The 21962-nt window shown below is 48.1% G+C and overlaps 1 protein-coding gene and 1 long non-coding RNA gene across 3 annotated transcripts; one reads left to right on the forward strand and one right to left on the reverse strand.

Annotated features, from left to right (window-relative positions):
- Positions 1–1216: 1216 nt before the first annotated feature.
- Positions 1217–10882, reverse strand: LOC309520732. 2 transcript variants are annotated; one of them, XR_014214351.1, is made up of 3 exons: positions 10755–10882; positions 7319–7443; positions 1217–1385 (listed from the first exon to the last, which is right to left on the reverse strand). It is a non-coding gene; the product is annotated as an uncharacterized lncRNA (long non-coding RNA). The 2 variants fall into 2 exon arrangements; XR_014214352.1 differs by having other exon boundaries at positions 7122–7443.
- PPP1R14B (protein phosphatase 1 regulatory inhibitor subunit 14B) lies at positions 10155–19839 on the forward strand. The gene is made up of 4 exons (XM_082202636.1): positions 10155–11078; positions 16040–16123; positions 16901–16933; positions 19355–19839. The coding sequence occupies exons 1-4, from the start codon at positions 10851–10853 to the stop codon at positions 19421–19423; spliced, it is 414 nt and encodes a 137-aa protein (XP_082058762.1). The 5' UTR covers positions 10155–10850; the 3' UTR covers positions 19424–19839.
- The last annotated feature ends 2123 nt before the right edge of the window (positions 19840–21962 follow it).

Genomic DNA, 21962 nt, shown 5'->3' on the forward strand with positions numbered 1-21962 from the left:
ATAATAATTCATGTTTCCAAATTATCAAAAGCGTTCTCCTTGACTGTAACAAAGCCTTGGCACATGTATATAAATGCCTGCTAAATGCCTTTAGACATGTAATGAATATTTTAGCAGCCTAAAAGTGCATTATTGGGGCTATCAAATAAATGTGAAACTCACACCTGTCACCTGCAGGAGGTATAATAAAAATAAGAATAATGTAATTATTTGTACTCCACCCATCTGACTGGGTTGCCCCAACCACTCTGGACGGCTCCCAACAGATATAAAAAGATATTAAGCATCAAACATTTAAAACTTCCATATATGGGGGTTCAAGTCCCCTCGCTTCTGAGTGCAACAAAGCCACTTTTTAAAAGAATTTTTGCAGTTAGGAAAGTGATGAGAAAATGCATAGAAAAACGTTGGATGAACAAATGATGAGTGGGAAGCATATCAGGATCGACGTTCAGTAAAGATAATGCTTGGTCCGACCTCCACATAAGCATCCTACAAGCAAATCAGGATGAAGGCTCAATAAACGGGTGCCCAGATGAGCCCTGTGACCCTCCAGACATTTCTGGACTACAAATCCCATCATCCCTGACCATTGGCTGTGCTAGCTGGGGCTGGTGGGAGCTGGAGTCCCAACAAAATCTGGAAGGCTATCGGTTCCCAACTCGAGGGCTAAATTGCGCATTCTGCTTCAAATGATGTCTCTCTTCAGCTCTCGGTTGCCCATCAACAACACGCAGACCTTCCCACAAATAGCACGGGGGTCAAAAGGTGCTTTAGAGTCATGTAGGGCAGCAGAGAAGCTGTATATATAGACCCCAGGATGAGTTACACACAGACACACACACCATTCCTTTTTTTAATACAAACAATTTCTTTACTCCCACGATGGTTCCAGGGGCAATAATTTTAGCGTTCGGCTCCTTTTATGGCGAAAAGCTCTCTTCCAATCCCCAACCTCGTTTATTAACAGGGAGTTTATTTTAGTCTTGACAAGATGGCAACGTTTACTCCCGCAACGCCTAGTTCATCTTCCTCCGTTTGACACTTTCTGTGCAAGAGGGGCTGGATGCCGAATCCAATTCCATCGACTAGACACACGCACCCCAGGGCTACGATCCACAGGAGACGGTCTTCAGCGGGAAAACCTCGAATAAATAAGCAGAGGATTCTGGCGGTGCAGTATCTGAAGAATTTCATCAGGGATCTTCAGCTGTCCAAGCCAAATAAATAGAGAAATAAAAATAATAATACCGCCGTCATTCAGTGAAGTTTGATTCATTCGCTTAAAACAATGAATCATGTCAGATTACAAGGCTGAATGTAAACATCTGACCAGAGGCAGGGCCCAAAGGAGACATGTTTGACTGTCTGCCAAGGTCCCACACCTAGGAACAGGAAGAGAAATTTGATTCGGTTCATATCGAAAGGCAAACGTACCTGATTTGCACTTTACAAAACAATACGAGAACAGAAACACAGCCATCCCTCGAAATTTGCACTTCTCTGAATTTCACAACACAGATCTGGACAAGTAATGCGTACAAAATTCACATACTAAAGTGTGCATGTAAATGCATATATTTGTGAAAATAACATATGAACATTGTATTGCATTAGGCAAAATTGCATATAAAAAAGTGTATATTAAGAGGAAATTGCCTTCAAATGTTGATGAATCTTCATGAGGACTTAAAAAAATATGTATCCCAAACTGAACTTTAGACTGGAAAAGGGAGACACTGAGAGGAACCAAAATGGATATATTTGCCCATCCCTACTTACACGCAGTTTCGAAACTTCCCTATACAGGGCTGCCTTCAGATGGCTCAGGGGTTAGAGAACTCCATAACCTTCAACATTTCTCAGACAAAAATAGGGACATCCTACCATACCCTCCAACATTTCACCAATGAAATTATGGACGCCCTAAGGAAAAGTGGGATGTTTTGGGATCAATTCAGAAACCAGGACAGCTTCTGTGAATCCAGGGCTGGAAAATAGGGTCTGGCAGGGTCAGTGGTGGCTGGCCAAGTAGGGTAAACGGGGCCTTGCCCCACCATCCTCTACCTGCCCTCCCCCCCACTGGGCTGCCTCCTTACTTACAATCAGTACGGTGGTAGAGTTGGCTGCCAGCTTCCTTCACCTGCATCTCATTGTTGCCCCTTGTAGAACTTATCAGAGAGGAGGAGGAGGAGGATGGGGACAAACTAGACTGACCATCTCTGCCTGCCATTGCCTCTGGCTCCATCTACTGGCGGCTCCCTGTCTTCTGCCCTCCTTGACCTAATGGGTACCAGCCACCCCTAGTAGGGGGCATGGCTGGGGAAGGGGTCTGGCCAAACAGAGAGCAGGTGGCCTCAGGTCGTCCACCACCGATGTACTATAAAATCTAAATAATAAAACACAAGAGCAAGAATTTCAAAAATCAAATGAAACAATCTGTTAGAAGACGACATTACACTGGCTGTACTTCTGTTTATTTTCTATGCTTCAGATGCAAATCCTGGGCTGTATCTAACTTAACTTGCACTCTGAGTAGACCCAATGGAAATAATGAACCTAAGCCATGTCTATTAACTTCAGCAGGCCTACTCTGTGTAGGTCTAGGATTGGCTACAACCCCTTACATTTAACCTGATCAGATTGGAGAGAATAAATGCTTCACCTCCTGGCTCATAATCTGATATCCTAGAATCAGGCAGACCAGGCAAAAATCTAGTTTGGGTCTGATACCTAAGATATAGAAAGGTATACAATTTACAAATTATTATTGTAACTATAAGTAGCATGGATATCACTACAGACATATTAATGCAATATACCCAACAATGATAGGGTCTGAATTTATTTTTTCTTGTACACTCCTTTTCATAGAATTGTGGAGTTGGAAGAGACCCTGAGGGTCATATGGTCTAGTCCAGGGGTCAGCAAACTTTTTCAGCAGGGGGCCAGTCCACTGTACCTCAGACATTGTGGGGGGCTGGACTATATTCTGAAAAAAAATAATGAACAAATTCCTATGCCCCACAAATAACCCAGAGATGCATTTTAAATAAAAGGACACATTCTACTCATGTAAAAACATGCTGATTCCTGGATTGTCCGCAAGCCGGATTTAGAAAGCGATTGGACTGGATCCGGCCCCCGGACCTTAGTTTGCCTACCCATGGCCTAGTCCAAACCCCTGCAATGGGGGGATTCAAAGATACAGAAATCCCGGCAGATGGTCATCTAACCTAAGTTGACAGCTATGAACTTTACTGAGTATATAATTAAAATTTTATTTTAAAAGGGGGGATCCAGTTTGAATAACTTTATACAGAGGGCAGTGCAGCAAATATTGAACAAACTTCTCTTTGTCCGTAACACAAAAATGTGCTGACCCCAAAGGCACCTTAGCAAAACCTCCCAGTAGTTCCATGTCCAGACCTAGGACCTCTCCACATCCTTTGCAAGGAAAGCTTTAAGAGGCGATCACAGAAATGCTTTAAAAGGAGGCAATGAACTGCGCTTAGAATATATGATATTTTTTAATTACTGTTATTATTTTAGAACCGACATGGGCTGAGCATGGGAAGAGACCACTGAACTTGGGCTCTGACATACCATGCATTACCATAGGGTTATGGAAAGAAGCCCTGGAGAAAGCAAGATAAAGGCCAAACTGAACGTGCCGTTTTTGGAGTCTTGCTTCAACACCTGTGGATATCTGTTGTCCTGGGGAGACCTTGCCATCTAGTGGCAGGTGTGGAGAGCTGCAGGCAAAAAGCCCGTTGAAGCAATTTTCTCCTCTCCAAGCCAAATTACAAGAATGAAGGAAGGACGACATCAGGGAAGGAAAAAGGAGAAGTGGGCGTTGCATTTTTAAATGGGCATTTCTGTGCAACTATAGAAAAGCAAGGAATTTGATACCGGATGCAGAATTCAACACACACATACCCAAATTCCACCTCTGGTTTTTTGTTTTAAGTTTCTAGACCTTATGCTTGTCAAGATTTACCTGAACGAAACTGCCCTGGGAACATGACTGGAGAGTAGTGCAAAAAGACATAAGAAACTACTTGTGGACAATGTTAGGTGAAATTTCTGCTTGGAGTTGATGAACTCTACAATATGCTGAACTCAATTTGTGTGCCCCCTCCCCAATATTTTTTATTGTTTTTCATTGCTGAATGGATGTTTGCTGTGTAAGCCTGTATAGATCCATATAGGTCCATTTGCTGAATTTGCATAAGGGATGCAGGCCACAAACAAGGCCTAATGATTAGAGATAGATAAATATCGACAGATAGCACAGAACACAACAGTGCCCACTAGAGGTTAACTATTGTATTGCTTCTCTGAGTCACATCGTAGCTGTCTTGCCCCATCAATCATCATCATAGCCAGGGTTCTCTGCGTGAACTAATGATTAACAGGGAGATGTATAAATAAATCAGAAGATGTGTGCTCAAGATTCAGGTCAAACAAAACGAAGGACTTCTTCAAAGAGCACCTACAGTAGTTAAGCTGTGAAGTTTGCTCCACCAAGAGGAATATGAGTATGGGTAGCTTTAGAAAGGGGTTTGACAAATTCATGGCCGATCAAGCTGACGGGCCACCGGCTGGGATGGCTCCATTCTGCATCCATTGCTTCCAAATATCAGTTACAGATAGGTAGCCGTGTTGGTCTGCCATAGTCAAAATAAAAAAATTCCTTCCTGTACCACCTTAAAGACCAACTAAATTAGTTCTTAGTATAAGTTTCGTGTGCATGCACACGAAAGCTTGGTATCTGAAGAAGTGTGCATGCACACGAAAGCTTATACCAAGAACTAACTTAGTTGGTCTTTAAGGTGCTACAGGAAGGAATTTTTTTATTTTTTCCAAATATCAGTTGCTAGGAATGACAAGCAAGGAAAGTTGCTGTCGCTCTCAGGTCCAATAGGGAGCTCAGCGTGGTGTCTGTAGGTCTCCCCTTTCTCATTTATTCCCCACAACTACTCTGTGAGGTAGGTTAGGTTGATTTGGGGGCCATTTGACAACTTTTTTAAAATGTGCCGCCAGACCAAAATACAAGATACTCCTCATTTAGAGCTGTGAATTTAAGTAAATAAGAGATCTGATAAAAGACAAGTGTGGCTTTGTTTGCTGATATGGATTTTCTCATTTTAGAGTGTTAACAAATATTGATTGAAATATATCGGTTCTGATGATGGCCCAAGATTAGGAGCGCCTCCTCTCAGAACAGCTGATTATGTCACCAAACTACTCACGCTGTGGGGCGGGGGGGAGCTTTATTTTCTTTTTGAGTGTCATCATCATCGTCATCATGTTATTGCTAACCTAGGGACCTCAAATGCTGGACTCTGAACCCCTGGCTGTACTAGGGGGGAAGGAACCTCCTGCCATCCAAAGGCTGAAGCCCTTTGTAGGGAACCTTCTGAAGGTCACCTGTCAGTGGTGGGCGGGGCCAAAGGCAAAGTGGGTGGGGCAGCAGACATGAGTCTTACCTTTGTACTGTAGGCCACTCACCACCACAACACCCCACCCCAGAAAACAGGCTCCTCGTCCTAATGAAGCCCTTATGACATGGGTAGGCAAACTAAGGCCCGGGGGCCAAATCCGGCCCAATCACCTTCTAAATCTGGGAATCAGCGTGTTTTTACATGAGTAGAATGTGTCCTTTTATTTAAAATGCATCTCTGGGTTATTTGTGGGGCATAGGAATTCATTTATTACCCCCCCCCCCAAAAAAAAATAGTCCGCCGCCCCCCATAAGGTCTGAGGGACAATGGACTGGCTCCCTGCCGAAAAAGTTTGCTGAGCCCTGCCTTAAAACAATGCCGATGGAACTTAAACAAACAAAAAAGGTCTGCAAAGTGAACTCTGGGTTTTCTGAGTGGGTCTCCTTTGTCCTCCCCCCACTCCCCCACCAAAGAAACCTACTTCATAATGGCGACTGAAGGGGGAGATGTTAATTAGTTCATGGTTAGGTCTCCTGGCAAGCAAATAAGGGATTTGTTCTTTTGATCTGCCAGAAAGACTTTGCCCCCAACCTCCTGTCCTACAGATGCCGAGTTGCCTCTTTAAAGTCTCCCCGCAAGGTGACTAATTCCAGAGTGTTAGTAGTGCGTTTGTTATGGGAGGGGGAATAAGGAAAAAGAAAGGAGTGCAAGCATCTCATAGCTCACTTGGTACAGTGCGAGACTCTTAATTTCAGGGACATGGGTTCGAGTCCCATGGGCAAAAGATTCCTGCCTTGCAAAGGGTTGGACTAGATGACCCCCAGGGTCCCATCCAACTCTACAATTCCACCAATCTATGATAGAACATTCAAGGTGGCACAAACTGCAGCCCAACAGATGGCTGTGCCCAAATCAACCTCTTTGTCTTTTCCTGTACCACGCAGCACATTTCCCCTTCCAAGCTGGGCAACCCAGAATGCTGCTTCAGACAATTCTGGGTGCCACATCAGAAAATAATAATTTTTTAAAATGATATTATTGAGATGGAGAAGGTGCAGAAAATAGGCAATCAGGATGCTATTGAAGCATCTCCCATATTTGCAGGGGTGGGGGCTTATAATATGTGGGTCTCTGAGGGAGCAAGCCGGGTAAGGGGAGACATGATTGAAGCGCCTATGTGATGGAGAAATTGGACTGAGTTTTTCCCTTTTCCTGTCGAGCGGAGGCTGGTTTGTTTGGCAAATGGGGCACTGCCCCACCAACCTCGGTCTGCCCTCAGCCAGCCCCACCTGCTTTCCTTCTTTCTTGTGACCAGTCCAGGAAAGTGGCCCCACCTGCCTCAGTCTCAGTGTTGCCCCTTGTAGAATTCAGCAGGAAGGAGGAGGATGGGGACAAATGTAGCATCAGCTCTGCTTGCCATTGTCTCTGGCGCCACCTACTGTCCGGCTCCATGCTGTCCGCCCCATCAGACCCAATGGGCACCAGCCACCACTTTCCGTATTTCATCCAGTGGAGCTGAAAGGAGCTGATTCACTGCAGACAAGAGGAAAGACTCGCTCCCGCACAGCACATTGTTAACCCTGCCAGCCATCAATTTAGGGGGCTTTAAAGGGGGATTAGACAAATTCACAGAGGATAAGGAACAATGGCTACTAATCATGACGGCTATATTACCTCCAGGATCAGAGGGGGGCCGAGCCTTTGAATTATGAGTTGCTGGGGATCACAAGCAAGAGAGGGTTATGGCACCCATGTTCTGCTTGCATAGAAACAGAACTGAGGAGTTGGAAGGGACCCCAAGGGTCATCTAGTCCAGCCCCCTGCAATGCAGGAATCTCAGCTAAAGCATCCATGACAGATGACCGCCCAACCTCTGCTTAAAAACCTCCAAGGAAGGCAGGCCACAGATGCTGATGTTTTCAAAGCGCAACCTCTCGTTCTGGAGCAGATTTAGGTTCCAAGGAAGGAAGCCAGACGGGTCACACTGAGGATCAGCCTGCAAAGGAAATGGGGAGCAATTGTCAAATATGCAGAAATGTAATTTGAATTTGCATCCAAGAGCACATAATGCAGAATGCAATGGCCTCAGTTTCCCTGGGTCCTAGGTTCTTCTATTTAAAAGATCTCGAAAAACAAGTGGTGGGGGCAGGAATCTCTGCCCAAAATGCCAAAGAGCTGCTGCCAATCTGGCCTATACTAGCCAACGATCTGACTCAAACTTCCTATGTTCAGAAGTGTGCGTTGCAGCTGCTGCTGCTTCCCCCAACTCTGGCAGGAAGTGGCTGAATTAAGCTTCTGTTGGGGCCCAAACCACGTGGTCCAACTCCCCCCCCCCCCCGCCAAGAGTCTTGTATCTTAAAGCCGCAGAGGTCTTTTTTAAAAAAATTGGCATTCGATCACACAATATAGGCTTGTTTCCAGTCTCCTGCTTAGGCAATGCTGGGACCATGAGGATTAAAACTCAGATCCAGCACTTGGCGAGAGTCTGCCTTTCATTTGTGCATTTCACTATGCAGAGAGGAGAACTTCCTGTGGGGTGTTGGTAGCAGAGATTATGCCCTTCCAAATCCCAGTTTCTCCCAATCCACTGTGAGCAGGGTCTCTGATTTTTTATTTATTAAAAAAGCTACAAAGAAACCGACCAACCATCTCTTATTCGAGGATAATAGCCTGTTGGATATCTGCCTGATGTGATGCAGTGAAAAGCATGCTGTATTTTTTGCAGTTTGTGTTTTTATGTTGTAACCGCCCTGAGACCTGCGGGTATAGGGCAGTACATATACATAATTAATTAATTAATTAATTAATTGGATTATAGGCGCCGCTGCAGAACAAAAAGGGGCATCTTTCTCAAGAATAAATGCAGATATAGTTAAGATAAGCAATTGTTGCTTTGGGGCATTGCTCTAATCTTCATTTTTAAACCACAATCTGCTTAGAGTTGAAATCAGAGTACCTTGTTAGCTGATAGTGAAGGGGATTAAGGGAAGTTTATCCGGAGTCAATAATCAGGATTAAAAGCAATACCATGATGTGTATCCAAACCAAGGCAAAGGGTGACAACATCCCAAACACAACAAAACCCCTCCCCAGAACCAGATGAATCACAGTACTAGAAGCGCCAGGGTTATACATGCTGACCCTTCCCCTTTTAAAAAATAAGTACTGTATCTCACTTCTTCCTCACCACTCTGGAGTTTTGCCCTCTCCAGATTTGGAAATCATATTTAAATCGGACAAACATGCCTGTTGCAGAATGGCAGAAGAAGGATGCAATGAGACTTTGCAATTGGATTGGGGTAGAAATGGAGTGATGGGGAGGGGTGTTTGTTTGTTTTGCAGAAATAGCCCCCCACCCCACTTAGCTGGAAAGCTCCACAAGACTCCTCCTTTAACCAAAGTGGCTTCAGTTTTGTGTGTATACGTCACATATATACAGACAGACAAAATTTGTGTATACATTAGAAAGCATACGTTCTTCCAAAATGTCTGTACACAGACAAAATGATTCAGCACATATCATTATCATCACCAACAACACACACACACAATTCATATATATACATGATGTAGTTGATGCAATGAAAAATGTATCCATCTGCCTGAAATGACATCCATATTTGTGCCTATCTGGACTAGCATATTTGTATACATGCATATATTTTATCGAGTGAAATAAGCAAGCATGCGTCTGTGTACAGAGACTCACAGTGCATTTTTTGGGCCGTAGTAAACTGAGTTTCATTCATGGCTGTTGAAATTTCATACATACTTTTATCAATATATTGCATCATAAATAATGGCTTGCACCCAACTAAGTTCTACTTTGAGTAAACCCATGGAAATCAATGAACGCAAGTGAATCATGCCTCTTCATTTTAATGGGTTTACTCTTAGTAGGACTGGCATTGCATACAAACATTGGATCACACGCACTTGCACTTCATTATTCCATTTTTGTTCCAACAGGCTTTTCCAAATGAGCCTTTGCCCATGAGTGTCTGTTTTGTATCCTTCTTATTTTGTTTTATTATTATTAACATCTATTTATATGGCTCTGTGCACAATAAAAAAAGCAATTCCTCTCCAAATCTCGTATAATCTAACACCATTTAAACGCATCTGCCTTTCCCCTGCTGTTTCTGTTCTTTATTGTACATCGCCTTGAGACAATTGTGTAGAAGGCCATGAATAGATTAATAATAATAAAATAATAAATCTTTTGATATGTAAGAAAAAATTATGTTTCTGTGTCTAAATCTCTCTCTCTCACACACACACACACATATACAATTTGTGGTTCAGAACTACCCCTGCTGCTATTCATGACCTGACATTCACGTGGACGCCTTAAAAGCATCCATACGATGTGTGTGTGTGTGTGTGTGTGTGTGTGTGTGTGTGTGTGACACAACCGGGCACACCCTTTTGATAAGAGAATAGATTGAGGAGTGGGCGGAGGGGGGTGGGGGAGAAAACATGTCTCCAGACAGGAGATCTGAAAGGGGGGGTGCATTGGGGTAGGGCAAACTGGGGGGTGGTTGATGTGGTATCAAAGAGAGAGGCGAGCGTCCAGCCGGTCAGCCCTGGGGGTGGTCAGGCAGGGCAGCTGGGCAAGCGCTGGCTGGAGAGGAAGAGCGACGTGCTGGCCCTTTAAGGGGGCGGGGTGGGGTGCGGGGGGGGGAGCGGGGAGACGGAGCCAGCGCAGCAGCAGCAGCCCCGGGAGCAGCAGCGGGACAAAGGGCCGAGGCGAAAGCGGATCGGAACCCGGACTGGATCTGCTTGGCTTAAGGAACTCCTGAAGCGGAGTGAAGCAATCGCGCCCGGAGGGAGGCTCGGCGGGGCGGAGGGAGGGAGAGAGTCGAAACCGGTTTCCAGTTTTGCAAACAAAGAGGAGGAGGAGAGAAAGAAAGGCGGAGTTCGGGATTCCGGTTCTGGTTCGGCGCCGAGTTATTGCCCTTGTGTGTGCAAGAAGAGGCCAGATCCAGACCCCGTCGCACGTGGCGCAGGGAACGAGGAGCAGCGATCCATCAAACCAAACCAAATAAAAGACCCCCCGGTTCCTTCCCTGGGTTCGGACTGCACGTGGCGCTAGTCCTCTTGAGGCTAGGTTGTGGGTAGACTTTGTATCGAGCTCTCTCTCTCTCTTTCTGCCTGCCCCTCCCTCGGTTTTTGGTTCAGCCGTGTGTGGGGTTTGGCTGGGGAAGCCCAATCCGGTGCTGGGGCTACTTCTGCCCTCTGGATCCAACCCGGGGGTCCCCACCACGTGGCGTCGGGGAAGGGAAAGAAGACAAAAGGAAGACTCGCCAAGGCAGGAAGCGGAGTCAGCGATTCCGTGTGTGTGTGTGTGCGGTTGATCCGCGCTCTTTTTCCTTCGCGCGCTCCGGTTCCGATCCGGTTCGGATGGCGGCGCCTTGCAGCCCAGAGAGCGGCCCCCCGGCGGCTGCGGGGACGGGGCCCCGGGTGTATTTCCAAAGCCCCCCGGCGGGAGAGCCGGCCGCAGAGGAAGAGGAGGGCCCGGTCCGGCGCCAGGGGCGGGTGACGGTGAAATACGATCGCAAAGAGCTCCGAAAGAGGCTCCACTTGGAAGAATGGATCTTGGAACAGCTGACGGTCCTCTATGACTGCCAGGTAAATACTCCGAAATCCTCTTCTCGCACTTGGGTTTCCCTACAATCCCCTAAAATTTAGCCTCCTTCCATCATTCAGGTGCTAGATTGCGGCCCCTATAACCCAGACCCACGTTATGTCATCCCCTTAATGTGTGTGGAGCCTGTTACATGAATTTCAACTGCCCACCCAATGAATCTTGTTCCTACAGTTGCAGGCTTTGTGCTACTCCCACCCCACAAAAATTACTTGTAATAATTTCTTTTTTAAGGTCTCTGCCCCCAGGAACTTGCTCAATCTTGAGGAAGGAAAAGGTTTACAGACCCCAAAGTATACCCTACGCCCCAATACCATCTTGATCTGGAGGGCAGGCCTCCTGGTCACATAAACATAACCTTTACAATAAGATTATTTCCCATCACAGCAGTACAAAGAAAGTGATGGATAACAACGAATGAATGAGACGCTGTCTAGAAATGCAGGCTTGACTTTCAATTCGATGCCCCTGCCACCTCCCAAAAAAGTCCCTGAAAACCCCAACCCTTTTATGCTGGTGTCCCCCAAATCCACTCTTCCGGAGACTTGAATGTCTCCAGCTCCTCCACCCTGTTACATCCTCCTTATAACCCATCTTAGAGCCTAGATCAGCTCACGCAGCCTCCTCCCACCCCACCTTGTCTCCCCATATATGCTGCCCCATTACCCTCCAATGCAGCCTGGGTTCAGGGAGTGGCTACCCAGGCACTCCCACCCCCCGGTTCCTGGTTCTTTTGTCATCAGGTATTGTGCAGGCTCTGAAAAGGGACATTGAGGACTAGTGACCCGCAGAGTGGGGGACTCGCTCCTTGGCAAATTCCACCCACTGAATCTGGGGACCATTTCTAACCCAACTTACACCCCGTATGCAGCCCCTGCCCCGTCCCAAGCTTCAGGCGGCAGCCCCAAGAACAAACGCCCTTAGTTTTTGGAAGGCCCCCCATTTCCACTGAGTGGGCCTGATGCCACCCCTCCCATTTTTATTCCTCCCCAAGCCCACACTTGGGTGCTTGTCCCCCCCCCCAGAACCACAGACAAATTTGTAGTTTCAAGGCCTGCTCCTCTCCAGAGAAAATGGTTTCCACAGACCAGAAGAAAACTCTTTCCCCAGCCCCCCAAACCCAACTTTTATTCATTTATATATTTAATTTAAAAGGGCATTATCTAGCGATTTTTGGCTCATCAGGGCATCTTGTGTTCACTCAACCACCCACCTCCCCTTATCTCTGCTGGGCATTTGACCCTGTGCCAGTTTTCCTCTTTCCGCTTGCCAAATTTTGGAGCGTATGCTTCAGAAGTGACCACATGCCCAACAATATGCTTCACCCTCTCCCTCCCGCCCCAAGATTCTCTTGTTCTTCTTCTCTGCCCTAAAGACTGGAGAGATGGTGATGCCAGGATCCCTGCTTTTATTCCCCACCCCCTCCAACTAACTGTGAAGGTCACTTAAGGTCAGAGGTACTCAAAGGCCTTCATGGGGCCTGTGTTTGAATCCTCCTTTTCCCCAACCCCTCTTGAAAAAGAGCAGGGGGAGGGAATTACCGTCTCCTGATTTTGCAGCATTGTGGGTGGGTGGAGGGATTGTGCCATGGGGAGTGGCGTTCCCCACCCTCTCTGCTGTGCAAGCTATGCTGTTCTGGGTTTGGAAGTGTGGCCTTAGGCCGCAAATGCAGCTGTCTCTTGAGAGGAGCAGCTGTCTTTTAAGATACGGCTTTTCTTTTTCTTTCTTTAACGCTGCAAGATGCTTGTTTGCCAGAAACCTTAAGGGAAAAATGGGTGGGTGAGATTGAAACCAAGCGGGGGGGGGGGGTTGATAGTGCTAACCCTGCCCCCCCAGACTTGTGGCCAAGGTAGCATTCGAACGCGAGACCAGTGCCTAATTTTTTTACTGTCCAGGCCGCAGCGGCAGGATCAACTTTCTGTCTGCCCTCTCCTTGTGTGTGTGCCTGCACACACATACACACACCCCGCCTGCCAAATGTCATCTGGCAGCTGGCCAGCCTGCTTACTGGGGTGGGGGGGGATTTAGCTGGCCATATGGGGCTTGCGTCTGAGTAGGCTAATGGGGCAGTAAGTAGCTAGTCGAGAGGGTCCGAAGAGGAACCGCTGGGTCCTTGCAAAACAAAACACACACTAGTTGATTCACAAATGCCAGGGGGAGTGTGTGCGTGACCCAGTTACCTTTGGCCTTGTTCTGCGGCTGAGAACGTACCTCAGCTGTTTGAATTCTCCTCTGCATCCCTCAATGACTCCCTTGTTACCAGGCTGCGCCTTTCGGCTGGAGGTACCAGTCAGGGCAAGTCCTGCGTGGATTTAGCAGGGAGCTTAAAGGAGCTTAGGGTTGCAGCCAACACAGCCCTGCTCAGAGTAGACTCGCTAAAATTATTATTTATAAGATTCCTATATCGCCCTGCATCAGGAGGTCTCAGGGCGCTTCACAATATTAACATGAATGGACTTGCATTGCTCAGTGCCTTTTATCTGTTTCAATAGGTCTGCTCTATAGTAGGATTAACCCCACTTACAACCCTTAATCTGCAACCCCTAGCCCCACTTACCTGGGAGAAAGCCCCACTTAATTATTATTATTAGTACTATTATTATTAATCAATTACATTTGTATACCACCCTGTACTCAGGTCTCTGGGCCGTTACAATATAACATTACAATATAAAAACACAAAATAAATAATAAAAACAAACAATCCCCTATATTGGGGTTGTACCCCAACACATTTTAAAAGGGCATTGGATGTCAGTCAGCCAAAGGCCTGGTTAAAGTGGAAAGTTTTCTCTGGCTGCCTAAAAGTGTATAATGAAGGTGCCAGTGGGGCTTGCTTCTGAGTAGACTTGGTTAGGAGCCGGCTGCTGGGGTCTCCAGCTGTTTTTGGACTACAGTTCCCATCATCCCTGGCCACTGGTCCTGCTAGCTAAGGATGATGGGAGTTGTAGTCCAAAAACAGCTGGAGACCCCCATTTGGGAAACCCAGGGCTAGATGATCCTCAGGGTCCCTTCCCATTCTCTGATGCTATGAGTAGCATGTACGTGAAGCATTCAAAGCACGTGGTTCCTCCCCCCCCCCCCCAGAATCCTGGGAACTGTAGTTTGTTACAGGTACTGGGAACTGCAGCTTTGTTGCAGGGGAAACTACATTTCCCAGGATTCTTTGGAGGAAACAATGACAGTTAAAGTGATACAAAGATGCTTTAAAGGTGTGGTTGCGGATGCCAAACTCTTCTAAGACGGTGCCTACCACCCATATTTTGTTTTCCTTCAGAAATGACTTCTAAAACTTTCAAAACTGCTGTCCCATAAATAAATGTTTTACACAACAGGTTGCGGGTCGTCCCCCCCCCTTACTCTAACTGATGAACTGACTAAAAGTCCTCTCAGAGAGGCTTCTCTGCTACCCTGAGGCCTGGGGAATTAAGATCTGCCTCCAGTTTCCCACAGATTGCCTATAACTCCCTCTAGTAACAAACTCTGGCTAGTGAGGAAAAAAGACAAGGGTTTTGGGGGAACCTCAAGGTTTCCAAAAGTACAAAGAAAAATTGTGGGGAACCTAAGACATCACCCCACCCACCTCCCCAAGCAATCCCAGAGTTCCTGTTGGCATGGAGTATCCTGAAAAGGGCATGGCTGGCTGGCCGGCCACGTTTTGTTACCACTCTTGAGTACCTCTTGAGTGCTAAACACTGTACACAGGACCAAAGCCTAGTGTAGAAGGGCAGCAGAATTAGATGGTTTGAGAACATTTTCTGCCTTGATGATGTGCATCGAAAGGGGTATGTGGAGGAGGGCATTGAAATGATCCGCTCTTTCCCACCACCTTTTTCAGTGCCAGTGGGGGATTAGGCCACAGACCAGCATCCTCCTGACCTAGAAGGTTTAACTGTTCAACTTTTAAAATGGCTGAAGCCAGGAAAGGAGAGAATGACAATGATTAATCAGGTGCCCACCCACCCGCCCCCAGCACAACCTTCCCAGTTGGGGACTAGGGGGTGGAAGCCTTAATAGTGTAGCTGCTTGAGGGGGTGTGGGAATGCCTGCCCCCAAATGAGCTGTACACACACAAACAAAACTTGTAGCAGATGAGTGTGGCAGGATTCTAGTCCTGGGAAGTCTGGAAACAAAATCTTCGCTGACATCCCTCTCTTTGAGAAGGCAGAGAAAAAACAACTTCTTACACCCAACTGGTCCTCAAATTGCCTCCATCTATGGGGCAGGGAGATTACTAGACTTACCTTTTACTAGACACCTTAAAAAGGTAAAGGGACCCCTGACCATTAGGTCCAGTCGTGGCTGACTCTGGGGTTGCGGTGCTCATCTCGCTTTATTGGCCGAGGGAGCCAGTGTACAGCTTCCGGGTCATGTGGCCAGCATGACTAAGCCGCTTCTGAAGAACCAGAGCAGCGCACGGAAACACCGTTTAGCTTCCTGCCGGAGCGGTACCTATTTATCTATTTGCACTTTGACGTGCTTTTGAACTGCTAGGTTGGCAGGAGCAGGGACAGAGCAACGGGAGCTCACCCCTTCGCGGGGATTCAAACCCCTGACCTTCTGATCAGCAAGTCCTAGGCTCTGTGGTTTAACCCACAACGCCACCCGCGTCCCTACTAGACACCTTACCAATGCTGAAATTATATGGAGAGGTAGGTAGGGGGTGAAGGACTCCCACAAACACACACATAGCAGCCTAAAAGGGGTCATGTTGTTCCTGTAATCTGAACGCTGCAACTCTGCCCTTTATTATACAATTTGAGTTCATTTGAAGAGTTCATTTGAATCTCGCACTCTCAGCCTGTCTCCCCCCCGCCCCCCGCCAATCCACTGCCCTGGGTAAGGTTTTTACATGCAAAACTCCTTTCATTCTCACACACACACACACCTTCAAACAATAAAATGACTGGATTCCTGGCAGGTTCTTCTCTTTGTCTTCTTGTAGGAAGAGGAGATTCCGGAGTTAGAAATAGATGTTGACGAACTCCTGGACATGGAGAGTGATGAGTCTCGGAGCGCCCGAGTGAAGGTAGGAGCTGTGAAAGCTGGGTTGAAAAGGGGGAGGGTGTCCCTTGCTTCTCCACAGCCCCCCCCCTAGAAAAGGAGGGATTGAGAGGAGGGGGCCCCCATGCGCCGCCTGGGAAGACCAGATGCTGTTTTCGCACGATGGCAGCCAAGCAGTGGGTGGGCTGTTCTGGTCAGCAATCTGGAGACCATACGTATCTGCCAATATTTCTTTATATATAAATAAAAAGAGTGGCCTTCTGTTGCTGCCATAAACACTCAGGATTTGGCTAGAGATTAAGGGTGAGTTTTAGACTGGGATTTCTATTTTCGGAATGTATCAGAAATGGGGAACCTACAGCTGTCACCAGGCTTCCATTAGCCCCGCTTAGCATCACCAGTGGGTTTCGGGGTGATGGCAGTACAGCGACTCATCTGGGGGGGCATGGGTCCCCCACACCTGCTCTACCACCAAGCTGTGGGTCTTCCCTTAAAAATTTAAGACCTAAGTCCTCATAGTTCTCAAAATAGGAACACTGGAATCTGGTTCATGTGGAGTCAGACTATTAGTCTATCTAGGTCAGTACAGCCAACACTGGCTGGCAGCTGCTTTTCAGGGTTTCAGCTGGGGCTTTCACCCAGCCCTGCCATTAGGGATTGAACCTGGGACCTTCTGCATGGAACAGAGATGCTCTACCATGGAGCTGTGGCCTGTCCCTCAATGAGATCTGGATGGACAGGGCTTCCTGCTTGTCCAAACCTTTGGCATCTAAATTTAACTTTTCTTTTTCCAAAAAAACAGGAGCTCCTGGTTGACTGTTACAAGCCCACAGAGGTGAGTGCGTGCTTGCCTGCCTGCCCTGAGTCCACCCCCATCCCGCTTTTCCCATGACCCCTTAAATGCTCCCACATCCTTCCCTTCAAGAAGCCCCCCATGTCCCAGCCCTCCCCTTCGCAGCTGCTTTCTTGGCAGATCAGGAGAGCAGCAGCAGCTGCCTCTGCCCAGCGCCAGCTCCCAATCTTCTCCTGTTCCTTCCTTCTCTCACAGCAGGGAAGAGAGTCCCCTCCCATTCTGGCACCTGTTAGGGGAGGGGCTGCTCAGCTGTCTCCCCTCCTCACCCTCCCTTTTCCCCTGGCAGAGAGGCTGGGAGATCTCAGGGAAGGATCTCAACCGTCACTGAAAGCTGCTGGTTTCATCACAGAACGGGACGCGTTGCTTGCGTTTGTCGTTTCTGCCCCCCGGGGTAGAAGTAGGCAAGAACTGTCTTGCTGGATCAGGCAGCTCAAGGGTGAGGAACCACAGGCCGTGCTGCCTGGCCCGCCGAGGCCTCTTTGTCTGGCCCTTGGGACGCTCCCCAGGCCCCTGCACTGGCTTGGCTCCCCCTTCCAGCTCTTCCGCCTGGCTGGAACAGAGATCATGCCTCTTGCTTGCCTGGCCGCAGAGAGCTGTCCTGGTAGGAGGCTCTGAGTTTCGTGGGGCTGGGCTCTGCAAAGAAAGAGAGTCTGTTGCCCCATCCACGCATGGGCATGTGGCCCCCAGAAGGCGACTCCCTAGGAAATCAGCCTCAGGGCTGGGAACGTTTTCCCCATCCCTGGCCTAGATTCCAGTGCAGTTCCTAGATTTCCAGCAAGTTAAGAAGCTGGCAAGCCAGGGCATGAAGGCAGTGCTCTCCCTGCCGATTTGTTGCCTGAGTTTGTAACACTCCAGTGTACTGCATCTGAAGCTGGAGGCTCTAGAGCCCTTAAAGCGAACAACAATGAGCAAAGACTCACTATGCTGTGAATTATAGTGGTGCAGCAATGAAACTGCCGGCACGTTTGCAAAGCTTACCAGGGGCCAGTATGGTTTCAAATTGGATGGGGGAGCGTGTGTTGAGATTGCTGCATTGGGGGGGGGTTGGACTGGATGACCCTCAGGTTCCCAACTCTACAACTCCCCTCCCTGCTAGTTTTTATCAGCCAAGGGAGGCACGGGTCCAGGGCGCAAGTGGTCGCCCTGACCAACCCAAACGCCTTGTCCACATCTGAGCCTTACTGACTGAAACTCCTCCAACACAACAGGACCAGGCAGCGCTCTGGGTACCCCATGAGATTTCACCTGCTTTAAGATCTCGGTGGATGCCAGTGATTCTCAAAATGCTTTGCCAACAAGTCTGTAAGAGTCCCCTGCACCACCTGGAAAAGTTCTGCCGGATGGCACAATGAGGATGCAATGGAGGCAGCCACGTATGCCTTCTTTGTTGCCTCCACTGCCACTAGGCAGGCTCAAATATGAGCCCTCGCCAGTGTTTGAGCTGAATCCTTCCATGCAGATACCCCTAGAAGTTTACCAGCAGGATGCAAAGATGCCTGCCAGACTGCATTTCAGGGGTAGACTGCCTCTGTTTGTGGAGGTTCTGCTTGGATGTAATAACACATTAAAAGCAGAGGAGAGGAACTCCTCTCTTTTTTAATCTGAGGGCCACATTGCAGGCTGTACCTCAGGTTAAGAACTTTGCTTTAGGATGAGAACAGAACTCACGCGGCGGCAGCTGGAGGCCTCAGGTTAAGAACAGTTTCAGGTTAAGAACAGACCTCCAGAACAAATTAAGTTCTTAACCTGAAGCACCACTTTAGCTAATGGGGCCTCCTGCTGCCACTACGCTGCCAGAGCACGATTTCTGTTCTCATCCTGAAGCAGAGTTCTTAACCAGAGGTACTATTTCTGGGTTAGCGGAGTCTGTAACCTGAAGCGTATTTAACCTGAAGCATATGTAACCCAGGGTACCACTGTATAAGCAGAGCCAGAAGCAAAAATGGACAGGGCAACAGATGTGTACATTCCAGCCACATAAGACCAAGCAAGCAAGAAGCATTATCACAGTTCCAAGCTTCCTCACCCACATTAAAACCTTCTGGGCTAATGGGTATCATGTGATGCAAGTTCCAAAAGTTAATGATGCACTGAATTATTGGGGGGCGGAGTTAAAATACGCGGCCAGCTCGAGTCTACAGTTGTGTATACACTGTATGTTTAAAGCACCCAATTCCCCCCCCCCCGCCCAAAAAAAGGAACTCTGGGCACTGTAGTTTACCCCACACTGAGCTACCATTCCCAGCACCCTAAGCAAACTAGAGTTCCCAGGATTCTTTCCCCCCTGTATGTACGCAACCTAAAAGGGCAGATTAGAGATCCGGTGCCCATGCCTTCTGCGCTGACTCTGGGTTCCTCGCTAACGCCCCACCCTTCTCTCCCCGGCCTCCTGTCGCCCACCAGGTTTTCGTTGCCGACTTGTTAGACAAGATCCGTGGGATGCAGAAGCTCAGCACTCCACAGAAGAAGTGACTTGCCACTGGTGTGATGATCTCCCATCGCTGCCCTCCTTCCTCTTTGGAGAGTTTGTCATTGAGACTCTGGCTGCTGGCTGGGTTGGAGAGGGAGAAGGGAGCTTTTCAGGGGTCCAGTGGAGAACCGGCTACTGCCCTTATAAGAGAAGACCTTCCTTTTTCGGTGGGATTGCCTTGATAATCAAAACCATCTGGACACCTTTTTAGCAATACCAAGCTGCTCCTTCCTGTCTGTCACCCTCCTCCACCCGTGAGTGTCAGAGGAGGGGAAGAGGAACGTCTGTTTTCCAGGGGAAGAGAAAGAGGGGTAGGATCCTGATAAATCTTTCTTTTTTTTAGAACGTTTGGGTTGGTTTTTTTTTTTTTAATTATTTGCGTTTTTATATAAATTTAATAAAAATGCTTTGAGAACAAGGGTCTGGTTTCTGCTTTAGGGGACGGAAGTGTGCGCCAGGGCAGACGAGTATTTGCGTACGTGTATTTTAACAAAACCTTTTCACTTTTAAAAAGAAGAGAAAGCAGGGTTACGCAAGCAGGTAGCGTGGTAGGTCTTGTGGGGTGAGAACCTGGGTTCAGATACTTACTTGACCAGGAAAATTAATGTGCAACCTTGGCCAAATTATTTCGCCTTAGCCTACAGCAGGCATAGGCAAACTCGGCCCTCCAGATGTTTTGGGGCTACAACTCCCATCATCCCTAGCTAACGGGACCAGTGGTCAGGGATGATGGGAGTTGTAGTCCCAAAATATCTGTGGAGGGGCGAGTTTGCCTATGCCTGGCCTACAGTCTACCTCACAGGGTGGCTTTTAGGATGAAATAGGAGGGTGAGGAGGGGAGAGAAAAGAGGGCCTCAGCCACTGTCTTTAGTAAAATAGGCTATAAAAATGAATACCTGCTGCTTGCTTATTACCAGTACTAGTAAAAACTGAAGTGTTTTGGAGTTGGTTTGCTGGTGAATTGGGAGGACATTTGTGTCACTCCCTGGCCAAGTATGTAGGACTCGAGTGGGGGAGAATCCAGGTCCAACTTCCTTCTTGGGCAGGAAAAAATAATAGGTGACCATGGGCAAGTCACTTGCTCGGCCTATAACCTATCTTGCAAGGCTGGGCGAGGGCAGGGTGGAGAGTGCTACGGAGGCTGCCTTTTGCTCACTGAATGTGAATGAAATAATACTCACTTCTAGCTTATCATTGTCACCCATAATAGTGAAAAACAGAAGTGTTTTGGAGATTTTTGGACCAGCTAGGCTGGTGAATTGGAAATGAAAAGGAGATTCTGCTCCCCGCTCCCCAGTGGGCCTTCTTCCCCTTCCTCACCGCCTGCAGCAAGTATTTTCAATCAAGTGCATCTGCAGGCCAGGCGAAGTGCAGAGTTACAGGTCCCCCCGTTAGCAACGCTGTCCCTGGTGGGGACACAGGCGGAGCCTCCCCATCCCCTTCACTTGTGGCGGGGCTGAACTCGGCAAGGAAAGAATGTCTTCTGGGGCCTGGAACTAATCGGGCTTCGTGTTTCCTGCCTGAAGTCACCAGGCAAGTTTTGTGTGTGTGTGTTTTGCGAAATGGCCTGCCCTGGCCTCTGGAGCTGGCCCCGGCCTGATTTTTCCACGTGGCTCTTCTTTCCAAACCAAGATGCCTAATAGGGGTTGGCGCTGGCCCCAGAGGGGAGGGAAAGGAACAGGGAAAGCAGGCACCAGAGCCACAGCCTTGCCACAAAACACTACGTGGTTCCCAGACAGAGCAGGGCAGGGCGAGAGAGATGCTGTCTCGAGGGTGGAGCAGTCCTCCTGGCATCTTGCAAGGCTCCCTTTGGCTCTCTGCTGCAAAGGGCGTGGTTGCCTTTAAAGCAGGTGCCTCATTTCCTACAGCTGGAAGAAAGCCAGAGTTCGCTTTCTGCCAGCAAGCACAACCTCCCCAGTTTGAAGGAAGAGGCTAAGCCAGGGGTGGGGGGAGCTGTGGTCCCCCAGCTCTCCTTAGGCCCCAACAACCCCATGGCCAGGGATGATGGGAAAGATCCAAGAACATCTGGAGGGTCCGGCAGGTTCCTCACCCACAAGCAAACCCAATTTCTCACTGTGGCCTTGGCAGAATTTGTTTTCCTGAGGGAGGGGTGGTTTATTTCTCTCCCGCACACATACTTTTTCCTGCTTTCCCTCCTTGGTTGATGCAAGGAAGTAGTTCGCTTGCAAAGCCACTTCTGCTTCTCTGTGCCAAGAAACCATAAAGGTTCACTCACGTGCCAAGGGATTCTGCTGCAGCACCTCACAGTGGGTATAAGCCACCAACCTAGATGGCTTTAAAAAGGATTTGACAAATTTAGAGGGTTAGGCTATCTGGCCATGTTCTCCACTGTTGGAGGCCATACGCCCATGAATGCCACCTGTAGGAAACCTCAAGAAGGAAGAGTTGCTGTTGCACTCAGATGCTGCTTGTGTCCTAATCGGGGCACGGAGAACAGAATGCTGGGTGCTAGATAAGCCCCCAGCCTAAGCAGACAGGTTCTTATGTTCTTAACATCCTAGGTTGTTTTAATTTTATTTT

This window comes from Podarcis vaucheri (genome assembly GCF_965113315.1).
Source record: "Podarcis vaucheri genome assembly, chromosome: 16".
Taxonomy (NCBI): Eukaryota; Metazoa; Chordata; class Lepidosauria; order Squamata; family Lacertidae; genus Podarcis; species Podarcis vaucheri.

Excerpts from the sequence above, each read along its gene's own strand:
- PPP1R14B (XM_082202636.1), top strand. The coding sequence starts at position 10,851 with ATGGCGGCGCCTTGCAGCCCAGAGAGCGGCCCCCCGGCGGCTGCGGGG. Across the intron at positions 11,079-16,039 it reads CGGTCCTCTATGACTGCCAG|GAAGAGGAGATTCCGGAGTT; the intron begins GTAAATACTCCG and ends GTCTTCTTGTAG. Across the intron at positions 16,124-16,900 it reads CTCGGAGCGCCCGAGTGAAG|GAGCTCCTGGTTGACTGTTA; the intron begins GTAGGAGCTGTG and ends CCAAAAAAACAG.